A 16,047-nucleotide genomic window follows, 5' to 3' on the forward strand; every position below is an offset into this window, starting at 1 on the left:
GTCTACTGCCCTGCAGAGGGGTGTTCCTATTCGCAACATCTGTGATGCAGCCACCTGGGCTTCAGTACATACATTTGTACGTCACTATTCCCTCGATTCCATCCGAGCACAGGATCTGGCCTTTGGCAAGGCGGTCCTTTGCTCTGCTATTTGATTGGCTATTCTAAATTTTGATTCTAAATTCTTTCCCTCCTCCTTGCTCTGATACTGCTTTGGGAGTCTGTCATAGATATGGAATACGTCGGAGGACCCAATCCCCTCGAAGAACAAGTTACTTTCTTACCTGGTAACGTTCTTTCGATGGGATGGTCCGACGACATATTCCATATCGCTCCCGCCCTGCCTTCCCCGCTGCAGAATTTCTTTTGCGATTGCAGCTTACGTTCCGCAAGGCTTTGTGTCTGACTGGCAGTTGACTAGTGTCACACGTTCTGGGGGAAAAAACTACAACTGAGGCTACGGGCGTCGTGCGTCCTACTTATCACATCGGATGACGTCGGACGTCGGAGGAGGCCCTCGACGACGGCGCATCGACGTCATCGACGCAGGACGCAGACGCCGAAAAAAGTTTCCGAAGCAGCACAGATGTGGTGATTACATGTCATAGATATGGAATACGTCGTCGGACCATCCCATCGAAAGAACGTTACCAGGTAAGAAAGTAACTTGTTCATTGCTATTAGTACCCCAGCACATTGTACCTGGATACTAATAGTGTTTTTAAAAAAAATAAAAAAAATTAAGTTGAGGTATGCGTTAGCCGTTTCTCGGCTTTAAAAAAACTACAAAGGGAGAAGGAACTACCTGTAGTTCCCTTCTCGCATTCCATGGCGGCTAGTCGTGCTTTTGGGACGCGCCTGAACCACTACTGTTGCAGGAGAGAGAGACAGCAGCAGCAGGTAGGTGGTGCTGAGTCAGGGGGTCGCTAAACATGTGGACCAGGGGAGTGTGGGATGGGGACGTGGGGCTCAGGGGAGCACTTGTTAGCCAGTGGGGGGAAGATGGCAGCCTCTAGCACTGAGGAGGTTCAGAGTGGGGGCTTTACAATGTGGTAAAGCCCCTGTTCTGAGCCTCCTGATTGGCTGGGAGGCCGAAGCTACACCCCCGCCGTGCTAATTGCATATAAATGTATATATACATCTTACATATTTATCAAGAAAAACCTGCTTTGTCATGCATGAAGTAAAATTGCTACATTTGCTCCTTGTCACCTTAACAGTGGCTGAGACTTTTGCTTACATTGTGTATTAAGCATTTTAGAGTCATCAGTGCATTTTTGGTGGATGAGCCATTGGCCTGTTTAGTTAGGTTATATGGCTACAGACTCCAATATGTGACTACAATATTACAACCTAAAATGTGCTGACTAAAAGGTTTGTTTAAATTAAGGTGTGAAGCCTGGATCAGTTAATTCAAGTCGTAGACCGTTACCTACAGGTCCGCAAACTTCCATGAATAATCGTCCGATCACTTGTCCCGTCATAAACTGCAACAGGAAGTTTGACAATGGACACCTTCTACTGGGTCATTTGAAAAGGTAAGCATTGATGCAAAACTGTACTCTTTGACAAGAGGCCTGCCTTTGTACCTATGTATGCTTGTATGTTTCTTGAATAGTTCTTAACACAGACTTCAGGCTGCTTCAAAGCACTGTTGGAGGAAGGGATGGTAACATAGGGATTAGGAAATAGGCGAGAGGGGTGGTTGATGGTGCGAAGAAACCAGGTCTGATCACGTATGATTTGTCTACCTAATATGAAATTATCAGTGCTACTACTTGTTTTCCTTCCTAACCCAATAGAGGAATTGAAAATTATAGTATTTTATAAAGTCTGTTTTGCTGCTAAAGAAGAAAGTACCACCGTTGGGAAACACCTTGTACTCAAAAGTCTGAGCTCAAAGGGCTAATTTGCTTCGTCTTGGTTAGTTTTTTGGAGATAGGTGTTACTGTGGGTGCTCGGGGTGGGTGCCCCTAGTCGGAATCTAACATACCTAATCATCTTGCACGGTTTAGCTATTGTTATTACAAGTCTTTAATTCTGTGCATTTGTTTAGTTTTGAGCCCAATATATTAAGAACATGTTCTCATTGTGATGCACATTTCTTTGCTGCTATTGCCAACCCATTGATTATAGCAAGTCCCCTTTCCCCAGCATGATTTCCTATTTTCTAGTTTATTCTCTTTCACCTTACAGGATTCTGCTTGCAAAGGTTTAGTCCTTTTTCCTTTGATAAACAAGGAAGCCGGGACTTGCAAAAGAGATGTTTTATGCTGGGTTGGGGTTGTGCATGTGGTCTTGGTTTGTCCCTGCCCACATCCCCACCTACTGGCAGTGGCGTCCACTCCATGCCCATTTCCTCTGCACCCCTTTGGTTGTGGAACAGGTCTCTGGTGGCATCAGACTTTATGGATCAGGATGCCACGCACCTGCACACAAGGTGTGTGGACCACCAGAATAGATCTGCCTCCCTTGCACAGTCCACCAGCATCGTATTTTCTTCCTTGGGCTTTCTCAGCCTCAGTTTAAGGGGTCGTACCCTTCTGCCTCTGCCTCTGAGGTCCCGGGATAGCTTAAACCCTCTGTCAGGCATTTTCTGAGGGTGCTACAGAAGTATGGTAGCGTTCTGTGTGACCTAAATATAAAAACACTGCTTATAGAAAGCCAATGACTTGTATAACAGGCCAGATTTTGCTCTGTGCTGGACTACAACAAATAAAAGCAAAAGTGGTGGATCACCAGGCTGTGGTCTCACGCGGGCGTGGACTGGCCTATATGGAACTCTGAAGATTTCCCACTAGTCCTCTGCACTCTGGGCCTCTTTTGTGTGACATTTCCAAATGTTCCAATAGGAGAAAGGGGCACATTTGCAATATGTAATATGGGGCACTCTGAACATTATTTCCAGGGCTTCTTTTGGTTTTCATCCACTTCTGGACCCACTCCTTTCTTAGGAGATTTCTAGGCAGTCTGTATCGGAAAGGGTAATGACTAAGCTGGAGGCTTTGGGTTTGTCTGTGGGTGCTTCCTTGGCCAGTGTTCTATCCTGCTTTCAAGCCCTGCCAGCAAGCATTCACAGACCAGACTCTCCCCTTGTGCATAGTAGCGCCACAATGCCAACAGTACTCTTCTCTACTACTCTGGCAGCATGATGGACTTTGAAGAAATGGGAGCATGCAGAGGGTTCAAAAGGTCTCATGGAAAGTGAGGTGAATGCATGCGCATTGAATGTTTCCCAGTTGTCCCTGCCCTGCCAGTCTTCTGTCCCAAAGCAATCATGTTCTGTCACCCATGGCTCTGTTGAATTAATGCAGGTGTTGGGCGCTGCTGATCAGCCAACATGATAGCTGCATAATCAGAGCTCGGAGGCAGACAAAGCTATCCTCCTGGCCCCATTCAAGAGACAGGGGGCCGGAAGCTTTGGAGGATTGCGGCCCCGTGGGACAGTGCCCGACTCTGGAGCAGGCGTGACTGCTTTACCTAGGCAAGACACCATAGGCGGTTATGGCCTGGATCAAATATTGCAGCAGGCATAGCAGCAGTGCTCACTTTGCACTAACAAGCTTCTGGGATGCGCTGCTATCCACTGGTGTGAAGTTGAGGAGTCGTGCCATGTGGATTTCGGCATTGTCTTCAAGACCTTGGTTGTCAAGTTCCATGGCACACCAACTGGAAGTACAGGGTGCATATTGCAGAGGTTTGTGAATGCAACACCCCTTTGAAAGAGAGGTGAATGACCTGACAAAATGCAAAGTGGCCTTAACGTAAATCAGCAATGTACACCAGGTACATCTGTGTGAGTCGGTTGGTGGAGCACTTGGTTCTCTGCAATCGGGGCAGACCCTCGGATTTGAGGGGCTCTGGGCGGTGTTGTGACATAGGATATGTCTGTCTGGTGAGATACTGAATAAAACAACGTGAAGCCTGGTGTCTGTGTCATTTCAGAGATTCGCCAGGCCCAGAGACCCCCTAACGCTGGTGACATGGTGGGTGGCGGTGACCCCCACCAACAGGACTCTCGCATCTATTCGAGAGCCGAGTGCTGTGTGTCTCTGTTTGGCACTGCCGTGGTGTGTCCGCGCTGCCAAAGGAGCTTGCCTGCGGTCAAGGTGAGCAGGTTGCTCCCCGCTGGCGGAGCTGGTGCTCAACAGGACCGCCGCAGGAAGCGGTCCTATGTTTCAGGTGCTGGATCAGCAATTAAGGCTGGCGGGCCGCGTCTGTTTTGGTCCAAGGGCCTCGACATCTACTCGACTGCCCACCATGCTGCAAGTAGGTGCTGCCATGTAGGACATCCACAGTGAGTGGAGATGGTGCTGGCTGGCGGCCCTGAACTGGGTGCTTGTGCCACAGCGGCCTAATACTGCCAAACCCGCTTACACCAAATTTTCATTTAACTCTGGACAATCTGAAAGTGAGGTTCTGGGAAGTGTCAGAAGGCGGCCCTGTCTCCTGCTTGGTGGTGGGGGGTACCAGCTAGTGGCCCTGTTAATGGTGCTCACACTTCAAAGAACAGGAATGGATCGGGCTGAGGGGAAGATGACATGTCGTATGTCGTCCTCCAGGAACTGGTCTATGCCCCGCTGGAGCAGTAGCCGTCTGCATGCCTTTTGGAAGACACCATAAAGGCTTTGCAGGAAATGCCATGGTTGACTTTGATATCTCGGGTGCTCATAGTAAAGCATCCCCCCCACACCACTACCCTCCGATTTCCCCTCCACAGCCACGTTGGCGATGTTGATGTTCGGCTGGAGATGTTGTTTGCAACGACAAAGGAGGCAGAGGATAGTGCCATGAGGGCAATGCTGCTGTTCTACACCAGGAGTGAGGTGCACCACATTATCTAGACTCTGCAACCAAGAGAACTCTTATGAGGCATCTAAGGGCGCCCTGCACACATACTTGCACACCATGGTAAATGGGGACTATGAGAGGTTTCAGTTACGGCAGGTGCATCAAGATCCGTGTGAATCACTGGACTCCTAGCATGGACCACTTCAGCACTTGGCAGTGTCCTGAAGGTTTAATTATGATCCGGGTACAGATCATCCAACAATGCACGCCCTCTGTGCTGTGGTGACAAATCCTGAGGGAACTGGACATTCCTTTGCAGCAGATCCTCGAACTGAGCCAGCGACTTCTACGGCTGTCCAGATGGAGGAGATGTTCAAGTCGGGGCACATGGAAACTGCTCATGCGGTCGTGTCTAGGAGCCAATGAGGCCGGGAAACGGGAACAACCAAAGGGCGAAGCAGAGGATGCCCAAGAATCCAGAAGGGGAGCGAAAATCCTGTGAATTCTGTGGAGGTTGAAAACCTCATGACCAGATGTGCCCAGCTGCTGGCCAAACCTGTGACCGATGTGGAAAATATTTTGCTAGGCTGTGCTGTGCCCTCTGGCCCCGGTTGTGCAGCTCATTCGACCACCCCTGCTGTGTCCCTGCCAACGAAGAGTGGTGGCGGTAGAAGATGGTCAGTGCTATTTCGGTTGGAGGGGGCATCCGACATTGAAGAAGCATTTTTAGTCTCTGCATTCTGCCTGGGGGCGAACCGATCCCGGCGGAAGCCTCGCTGGTCAGTATCCATCAGGTCCACATCATCCCTGTCCTCATTGACACAGGAGCGTCAGTGAATGTTATACCAGCAGTGCAGTTGTGCAAGTGGAGTCTTCCAAAGCTGATTTTGCTGCAGATCTGCATTTTCACGTATGGAAGATTGACTCTACTACCTCTGGAAGGACGTGCGTGTGCTGCATGACCAGGCGTCCGTCCCAGACATGTGATGCCGGTGGGTAAGGAGACACTGCACAACTGCTCGATGGCATTTTGCATTCCAGGTAGATCAGTTGGATATTGATGACTTGGTGGAGGAGTTTCAGACACTCTGTGTGGGCTGCCTCAAAGGGCAGGAGGTAAGGCTGCATGTGGAAATGTCAGTATTGCCGGTGGCGCTCTGCCACTGAATGATCCCATTCCACCTGCGCAAGAAGTTGGAGGAAGAGCTCTTGGGGTTGGAGCAGACAAATATAATTGAGAGGGTTGATGGCCCCGCACCGTAGGTGTCACCTATCCACCTACCTTTGGTGGCTTGCCAACCAAAGGTACGCATCTGTGTGGGCATGAGGCTCCCCATCAGGGCCATTAAGAGGGAACGCCACCCTCCATGAAATGCTGGCAGATCTGCAAGGCGCCAAGGTGTTCTCGACCATTGATCTAAAATCTGGGTATTGCCAAGTACTGCTCTACGTGGACTCAATGCCCATCACAATGTTTTTGATACACGCCGGACACTACAAGCGCCTCAGCAATCGGAGGTGCGTTGGCTGGTCTCCATGGGCTCCTGAATGTGAGTGACTATGTACTCCTCTTTGCTTCCTCCCAGAAGGAACACATGAAGCAGTTGACAGTGGTGCTCTAAAGGGTAGCATATCATGGCCTGACACTCAGCCGGAGTAAGTGTCACTTTCTGCAGGCCGGTACTGATTTCTTCGGTTTTGTTTTCCATGAGGATGGTCTCTCGCTAGATCCCGAGAAAGTCAGAGACATCAAGGAAGCATGGGCCCCAGTATCCCAGTCGTAGATTAGGATTTTCTTAGGGATGTCCAACTACTGTGGTCGCTTTATCTTCAACCTAGCTACTCTGATGGAGCAGATGAGTCTCACAAAGAAATGCCAGGATTGGCGGTGGGGTCAGGCGGAAGAAGATGCGTGCGTCGCTGCCAACGTGGCTCTAGTCTAGAAGTCAATGGCCTATTTTAACCCGTCGCATGCCACCGCACTGGTGGAGGACGCCAGCCCAGTAAGGCTTGGAACAGTGCTTCTGCAGGTGGACCGCCTGGGAGATAGGCTGCCCGGTGGCTTATGCAAGCAAAGCCCTCAACGACACAGAACGCAGGTACCCACAAATAGAGAGAGATGTGCTGGTGTTCCTGTGAGGTTGCCGGCACTTCGACGTGTACGTTTACGGACACCCAATGGCGGGTTTCACTGATCACAAGCTGGTGATCCGCATCATGCTAGGGTCGGCAACCCCCCCTGCCCTCTCCATCAGGCTCAATCAACTCTAGGAATATGGAGTGTTTCTGCTCTTTTGGGCGGGTGCTGACAACCCCGCCCACTACTTGTCACAGGCACCTGCGTCAGCTGGATACTGGTGCTCGCGAAACGGATGAAGATGCAGAAGGGTTCATATGCATGATCACAAGGGCGGCCGTGCCAAAGTCAGTGTCCCTTGAAGACATCGCAGAGGCCACACGCCAGGATGATGGCCTTCAGGGCCTGCTACTGCAGCTACAGTCTGGCCAATGGAAGACGTTCCTCTCATCCAATCAACACCAGAGGCTCAGGCATTTCTACAGGCACTGTGATAGGTTAGGGGATAGCTGTTGGTTCGAGGGCGTGCTACTCCAGGCTACCCACTTGGTCATCCTGCTTGAGCAGTAAGGGTTGGTGCTCGATCAAGCCCATGTGGGTCACCAATGGGCCAGCAAAACCAAGGCATGTCTCTGTGAGAAGGTGTGGCTCCCAGTCCTAGAGAACAAAGGGGACGAGTCTTGGAGCCAATACGTCTGGTTTCAAGCGGGGAGACCTGTGGCCAAAGAGCCTCCCATTGCATCACCAAGTGTGACTGTGCCCTGGAGCGCCCTCAGCTTGGATTTTGGCATGGTGAACCAGTCAAGGCACTTCCTTATGGTGTTTGATGAATTCTCACGGTACTTTGGAGAAATTGTTTGTGGAACACGGGATCCCAGAGTCAGTCAGGTTAGAAAATGGCCCGCACTTTCAGGGTGTAGATTTTGCAAGGTTTCTACAAATCTATGGGTCGCTCAGAGGGACATCACACCCTGTTGACCCTCAAGGCTTTTCACATTTCTGCAGACTAGGAACAGCGCCTGGAGGAGGCCCGAACATCCTCTCTGATGGCGTATAGGATACCGCCTCATATGACAAAGGCTACCATGGCTGAAGGTTTTCTGGGACAGAAGGTTCACCCCCTCATCCAGGTACATGAGTTTTGGTGTAGTGTGATGACGGATCCAGAGAGGCTCTGAGATGCCCAGGAGAGGGCCAATGCCAGATAGTCGGTTCGAAGATGCCTGGAGGGCGCACCCATCGACTTGGGGGACATGGGTCTCTTGTGCATGAGGAATTCTTGGCACAAGCTGTTTGCTGCATGAGTCCCGCCCCCTGGACGGTGACCCAGAATCAAGGATCCATGGTCACGGTGGAAAGAGGGTGAGAGTTCCTCACCCGTAACTAGCTGGTTTTGATGATTTCAAGGAAACTGAAGATGGACTTGCCCGACCAAGAGCCCCAAGGGGCACTCGAACCTGAGGAAACACCTGCGTCACGACTGGAGGAGAACAAAGGGCAAGTTGTCCGTGAAGATGGAGGAGGTGCCGATCTGGGGTACACGAAGCCCGTAGTGTCACAGTATCCTCCAAGGCTGCAGAGAAAGCCACCTGGACGTTTCTGGGTCTGTGCTTCAGTTAAAGCCAGGGTGCCATGCCTATGGCCAGTCAGCTGGTTGCTGTTGCTGCTGCGATGTTTGTTTATTAATAGTTGAAAGGGATGTTGTGACGTAGGCTGTCTCTGCCTGTCAGGTGACTCCCTTCGTCAGTAAGTGAATAAAGGGGTACCACTCCCCCCTGCACGGGACAAGTCCGACAGTCTGGTTCGTCGCTGCTCAACTTCCAGGCATTTTGGAAAGTGAAATTAAAGTGCATGATTTTGGTGGGGGGGTGCCTTTTGCACTCAATTAAAATGGCCACCGCTGTGTGAAGCTCTGCAGCCCGGCATCACGGTGCTCTATATATCCTTAGCTTTAGAGCAAAGACGACTGCGTCAGGTTGCTGCCTAGCCGGGGGAACTTTTGTGGGGCTGGTCTGCCGGGTTTGGCCCTCGAAGGCTTTGCTGCGACAACACGGCAGCCTCTGGTTCCTGGAGACGTGTTGCGGCCTGGCTGGGTGGCCCGCCCCCATCCAAGGCTCCTCTGCGTTGGCTGCGTTGCGGCACTGACTAAGTGACCTGGGAGGTGCGGCAGACTCAACCGTTGGTTGCTGGAGCAGAGACCAGACATGGAAGACTGGGGCGGACAACCCAGTTGCAGAGGCTATCTCTCGACTGCTCCATGCCTTAACCTCCCAGCGCAACTTCAAGACTCGCTGGCGTACCAGAGCCCACAGGCGTCATCAGCTAGTGACCACACTAGTGTGTGTGGTGCTGCTCCCTGCACAGCGTGCCCGTCGGTCAGGCTGCACCTACGCCCATTAGACCTTGCTGCCCTCTACGGCCTTAGGTGGAGGGCTCATTCTGCGTGCCGCCATCCACCGGCCTGCTCCCCGGGCTCCACCACTGTTGGCCACATCCCGCCCCGGGCTCTCCGCCCCCCATCTACAGTATGTAGCATGCCCATAGCCGGCCATGAAGTGTAGCGGCGTGAGGGGCCCGGCTGTGGAAATTGAGCCTTATTGTCATAAGCATCTCAACTGAGCCAGTGAAGGAGAAAGAAACACACGCATAAAGTCAAACTGTGTTCCAGTGTCATAACCAGCTTACTCGCGGCAAGCACAGGGAAGTGTTCATGGGCACAGCCAATTAGAGGGTTCAGACTCCCTCTGAGACCCGGATAACACCATGCACGTACAAGTGAGACTCTGAAGTGACTCAATTCCTACATCAATTACTCTCGACATTTTCAAGGTTGTACTACTGCGATTAAGAACCCTGCCTGAACATCAGGTACCAAAAGGGAATTGCACCCCTCTACATTACTGCGACCGGATGATCAGGACCTACAAGGCATGCTGCATCCCAGTGCCGCTGTGCACCGCCTGCTAGAAGTTTTGATGTGTGGTGAGTGGCGGTAAGATTTGCTGCGAATGGTGCACCTCTCCAGATACATTATAATCCAGTTATGGACCCGGGGCTGCGGTCGGGGGGGTCCACCATCTCGACATAACACCTTGTGCCTTCAACAGCAGCTGTGGGACTGCGGTGACCTCCTCCCCTGGGACTGTAATCACTGGTCACTGCGGCACACCTGCCTCCTTGTGTGAGGGGGGCAGCAGTGATATCCATACAGGGATGTGCCAAACTACATTCCTGCCAGACACACTGGAGGATGCAAGGTATTGCCCCCTGTGACGGAGATTGACCATACACCACTGTACTGTAGCCGGGGGCAGTATATACAATATTTAAGCAGGACACACGGCACTCTGCCCAGAACCGCCCTCCATCCAAGGGTAAACCACGCTCGGACACTGCCGAACACCAAGTTGCACCATTATTTTGGAAAGGATACTGTGCAAGATATCACAGCAACTGCCCCTGTTGCATGCACTGTGGGCCTGCCAGACAGATGCATGTAGTTAATCCTGTATCCCAGGTTGCTGCGCAGGAGCCACGAGTACTACATCCTCCGGGCATTCTAAGTGACACTCATTGAAACAGTGACCCCCTTGTGTGCCCCGGTGAAATGACAATACAATGCCGGGAAAAAGCAAAGTTCAATAAACATGTTCGCAATAACGGTGCCCAGGACTGGAGGGAGGGATCCGGCACTGAGGGGGTATCTGGCAGCGCGACTGTGGCGCACAAACCTAGCGAGCTGCTACAGATGGACTACATGCGCAAGGGGTTCACTGCCTTACATACCAAGCTGGATGATGTGAGCAGTACCATCAGCTCAATAAAATCTTGCATGGACAAATTTGATGCCCGAATGACGGAGGTGGAATCCAGGGTGGGCACGACTGAGGATGAGGTCCAGGCCTTAAGAACGGACATTACCTCACTTTCGAAGCTGGTGCTAGCCATCGGCAAGAAAAACTATTTAGAATCCAGATCCCGATGCAATAATTTGCAAATAGGTATACCGGAGGATAATGTGGCAGGACCCATGGAAGAATATGTGGAGCGCACCCACCTCTCTACTGGATAGCCTGAAACTATCGCCACACTTCACTATCGAGCGGGCTCACTGTACACTTGCACCAAAACCCAAGCCTGGCACCCCACCCGATTATAGCTCGGGTATTCAATTACAGAGACAGAGATATGCTAGTGCGGGCTGCAAGAACCAAGGGAGAACTAATGGGCTCCAATAGGATCCACCTGTACCCAGACTTTTCAGTATTGGTGCAACAGGAACGTAAGACCTTCATGGCTTCCAAGAAGAGGCTCATAGACCATAATGTGAAATACGCCATGCTTTATTCGGCCAAATTAAGAAAAGAACCCTGCAACAAGGTGTACTTCTTCAGTGCCTGAAGATGCTATGTGGTTTGTGGATGAGCACTTCCCAGGTTGATCTCAAATCGGCACTCTAGCGCCTCCCTAACCCTGTTCATTGACCCTATTTTTTGGCACCCACGTCAATGGCGACACCCTGCAGAGCGGCACTTAACTGTCTGGTGCTGTTTACGATACCTAATTACTCAGTGATTGCATACTTGTAACTGTGTACTTGTAACCATGTTTAAGATGCAATAAGATATTGCGTCGATGGCGGGCTGTAATCGGCCTGCAGCCCCCCATGCAAAGTTGCGAATGTTGTTGGGGTGGTTGGTTTGGGTCTATCGTTCCTCTGATCGGGAGTGAGATGTGGATGGGGAATTCTGGGGCAGTTTTTAAAAAAGTGCTTGACATTCGTGTTTTGTTTGATAGCAACCGATGGCATTGGGCTGTGGCCCTACCAAAATGTTTTACTCCTGTCACCAGGAAATTCAGAGACCATATCATAGTTTTGCCAAACGGGGGTTGAGTCAGTAAACTTCATAAGCTGGAACGTACGCGGGCTGGGGAACCCAAAAAGGATGCTCAGGCTCCAACTATACATTGAACGGCATAGGATACACATCCTGTTTCTGCAGGAAACTTGCGCACTGGACACAGGAAGTGACAGGTTTGCTAAAAACTGGGGCACACGCCACCACTACACTTCGTATTCAACCCAATGTAGGGGGGTTATGACAGTTATACATTAATCTATGCAATACACCCACCTGAGGGCGCACATTGACCCACTATGATGCTATGTGCTATTACGGGTATACTGATGGGTCAAGAGATAGTCCTATTGAATGTGTATGGGCCCAACGTAGATGACCCTGAATTCTACACAGAATGAATTGGGCTACTTTTTGTTCCCCGTTATTCCCTGTGATATGGGGAGGAGATATCAACACTATATAATGGATGCTGTCCTTGAAAGATCAGGCTCCAAGCCCAGACAGCTGACCAGAGTTGCCCTGGTATTGCAGAGTGGCCTACGGGAGATGGGAATGGTTGACACCTGAGGAATACTAAAGCCCACATTGTGTAAATATTCATACTCCTCTACACAATTCCCACTCCAGAATAGACATGTGGTGGATGTCCGACACTCTGAACCATCTCAAAGAAGCTGACATTTTGCCGCGTACATTCTCTGACCACTCCCCAGTTACTGTGAAGCTGCCGCTGAGTGCACCACCTGAAGTGAGTAGACAGTGGAGGTTCAAGCCGCAATCACTATTGAACTCAGTTTTTGCGGTTGAATTGGGTAGGCGAGTTGAAGAGTACTTCGAGACATACACAGGCTCTGTTGAGAGTCACACATGCCTGTGGGAAGCCTTTAAGGCATACACGCGGCATTGCGCTGGCGACTGTATCAGGGATACTCAAGACAATACACAGGGACATCTGTGCCAGTGAAGCTAAGCTGCGTTACCTAGAGCAGGCATACACAACCGCACCTGGCAATACCACCTTGGGCGACATTAAGATCGAACTGGAAAAATTCCGAGAAATGGCTGAGATGAGCTGAAGTTCCTAGACAGTCCAGGCGAGGAAGTATGGGGAGGCTGCTAGCCTGAATAGTACAACAAGCGAAAGGCAGCCATCATATTCCATTGGTGAAAGACACGGCAGGTCAGACGGAACACACCACACCGGAGGTGAGCCAAGTTTTCCACTCCTTCTATTCAGCGCTATATGCTAATTCAGATGTTGCTACCTCCTCAGACATAGAGACTTACCTGGACAACCTACCGCTGTCAATACGGCCCAGACGGATTCACTATAGACTTTTTCAAATACTTTAAATCCTACCTTACTCCTAAACTGACTGCCCTATGGGAGGAAGCCAATGCCATGGGGATAATTCCTGCCTCCTCAATCCCCGCCTGTCCTCCCCCCCCCACACCCTCCATATGCTGCGCGAAGCAGTGATCACTGTCCTACTGAAACCCGGTAAACCACCAGAGCAATGTGGCTCCTATCACCCTCGCTCACTTATACAATCCAATCTAAAAATGTTTGTTAAAGTACTGGCTCTAGGGCTTGCTCCCTATATGGGAATATTGTACACCCAGATCAATCCGGCTTTGTCCCCAGCGGCTCCACAGCGCTAAACTTGTGTCACCTCTTTAATGTGCTTGCACAGATTGACCCCGAGACTCAGGCAGTTGCCGCTGCTCTACAACTACACAAAGCCTTCGACTCAGTGTCCTGGAAATTTATGTGGGCGGTACTTAAAAAATGTGGACCCGGCTTTATATTATGGGTGAAACTATTGTATACAATGCCCACTGCTAGGGTCAAAGTAAACGGCTCCCACTCTGCCCCCATAGACAGGCAGCAGGATCTGGCAAGGCTGCCCGCTGTCACCCCTATTGTTCGCCATAGTTATGGAACCACTTGCTGATGCTCTTCGCTGTAGACCTGCTAAAAGGGGGATCCGGCTGACAGGGTTACCAGTGATCATTTCGTTATATGCAGACGATGCCTTACTATTCATACGCAGCTCAGAGAGACACCTAGCACCAATTATGCAGGAAGTACATTTATTCTGAACCCTGTCTGGGCTGCATGTGAACTGTGCCAAATCTGAAGTGTTTCCGCTTACCTAGGCAACTGCCGCCCCACCGTAACTTATGGGGTTCACATGGACCCCTATGGAACTTAAATACCTGGGGGTAGTTATGACCTGGCACAGGGCTTCTCTTTACGCCCACTACTATGGTGCATACCTGCTTCAACTGACAAGAAAACTGCTAGCCTGGGCGAGTCTCCTGCTTATGATAGCTGGACTCCTGTCCCTCCTTAAAATGCTGTACTACTTTTCAAATGTACCACTATGACCCGGGGCAACATTATTTGACACACTAAAAACGATTAACAGTTGTATATGGCACTCTTTTCAAAAAAATTTAAAAAAAAATACTGGGTCACGGCGCAGGCACCATATTCACTTTACTGGTTCGATGTAGACTTGCGGCAGTCATCTGAAAATTGAGCAACATGCATCAGGCACCCGCGATATTCGTTAGCTGGTATTACTGCTGCGATGGAAAGACCCTGATGTTAATGACCCAGTATTAGCAACAGAATTAGCCTGGGGCAAGATATGGAAAATGGTGCATAACCCCCAGCCATACCATAGGCATTTCCGATATGGAACCTTTTCCCGTTCTATCCTAAAATGAGCAAAACTGCAGTGCAGCAATGGGCGACTGACGGGTACACAACCATGGGAGATATATATGACCTGGAATCTTTTGTTATGTTTCAAAGCCTGCCAAACCCCCTCACATAGACAAACACCACACTAGCTACAATATGGAGGGCTCCGACATGCGGTTCAAAAAACATGGGCCACATTTCCAGTGCAACCAACCGACGAGCCACTATTGGAGATCATCATGGACGGGACTGCCACACGGGCGGAATAGCCAAACGGTACAATCTGTTACAGAGCCATGGCAATAAACCCTTATGTAAACTCCGCGAAACCTGAGCTATGGACCTAGAGATGGACATCACTGATATCTGGGAAGCTATGTGTCTGCAGACTCGTGCAGTGTCCCTTAATTCCATATTCCGACTAATACAGTTCAAAGTACTACACAGGTTCCACTTCACCCTGGCCAGATTGTACCTTTTTTCACATACGCACTCTTCATTCTGTCTTAGATGCCATGCAAACAAGGCGAGATACTTCCACATGCTGTGGCAGTTGCCCAAAGCTAAAAGATTACTTGTATGGGATATGTAATGTCATGTCAGAAATGTTGAACTGTTCTATAGAAGCCATCCCGCAGAATTGTTTTTCATAAATTTAATGGTTTGCAGCGTTGCCAACACAAACTTGCGGGCCTTTGTATGCTGTTGGCTATTCGTTGTATAGTACTGCAGTGGTTGCGCCGTACCTGCCCAACAGTGGCACAATGGTTGTGTGCCGTCGCATGGGCCTCCTACATGGAGGAGCGCTGGGCCGCGCTGCAGCCTATGAACTGCAAGCCTGAAGATTCATGGCCCCTGTTGTGCAATTACTTGGCATCAACCCAGCAAGAGACCTAATGTCCGCCAGCTGTATTGTTGTTTTATCTTTCCTCTCTGCTATTATCCCCCGGTTAGGCTGGTCTATACACCGATATTGAAATCTGTCTGCAATATGCCATGTTAGAGTTACTGTATTGTGGAATTGATGATTAAGACGCAAGGTACCTAATATCACAATTGACACTAATCTATGTTTCGAATGGATTGTGTCCTCCAACGTATTCCACATCTTTCTGGGTTTTTTTGTTTTTTTTTCAATTTAATTTTCAATTTTTTTTTTTAACAATAATGAGATACATAGACAATTGCAAAACAATATGCATTAATCACAACAAAACAACAAACTATATACAGTGAAAGACACCCCCCCCCCCACAGAGTCACAACACATTAAAAAATCAGGTTCAATACAATAAAAGAAATTTACTCCAAATCTTGTTGAATAAAGCACTTTTCTTCTCCCTATGATAAAACACTCTTTCTATTTCCGCCAGATTATGCATCTCTGCATCCCACATCTCAATTGTAACAGGAGCAGACTCCAATTTCTCAATCAGTTTTTTCCCTACCAACGCTTCCCGGAAAATCCATTTTCTTTGGGAAGTACTCAAGTCATCCAGTTCCTCATCACTACCAAGTCCTTGTATTCCACATCTTTGACATGTAATGTCCACAGCTGTGCTACTTCGGAAATTATTTGGCAGAGGGTGTCCTGTGTCGATGGCG

The 16,047-nt window shown here is 49.8% G+C and overlaps 1 protein-coding gene across 2 annotated transcripts in view; it reads left to right on the forward strand.

Annotated features, from left to right (window-relative positions):
* Window positions 1-16,047, forward strand: part of ZNF451 (zinc finger protein 451) — a 1,463,718-nt gene that overhangs the window by 350,736 nt on the left and 1,096,935 nt on the right. For both annotated transcript variants that reach the window (XM_069606175.1, XM_069606176.1), the window contains exon 5: window positions 1,390-1,537. In XM_069606175.1, coding sequence (XP_069462276.1) covers window positions 1,390-1,537 — 148 coding nt within the window. The remainder of the gene's footprint in view (window positions 1-1,389; window positions 1,538-16,047) is intronic.

This window comes from Ambystoma mexicanum, chromosome 4p, assembly GCF_040938575.1.
Source record: "Ambystoma mexicanum isolate Mex_15411 chromosome 4p, UKY_AmexF1_1, whole genome shotgun sequence".
In the NCBI taxonomy this organism is placed as follows: domain Eukaryota; kingdom Metazoa; phylum Chordata; class Amphibia; order Caudata; family Ambystomatidae; genus Ambystoma; species Ambystoma mexicanum.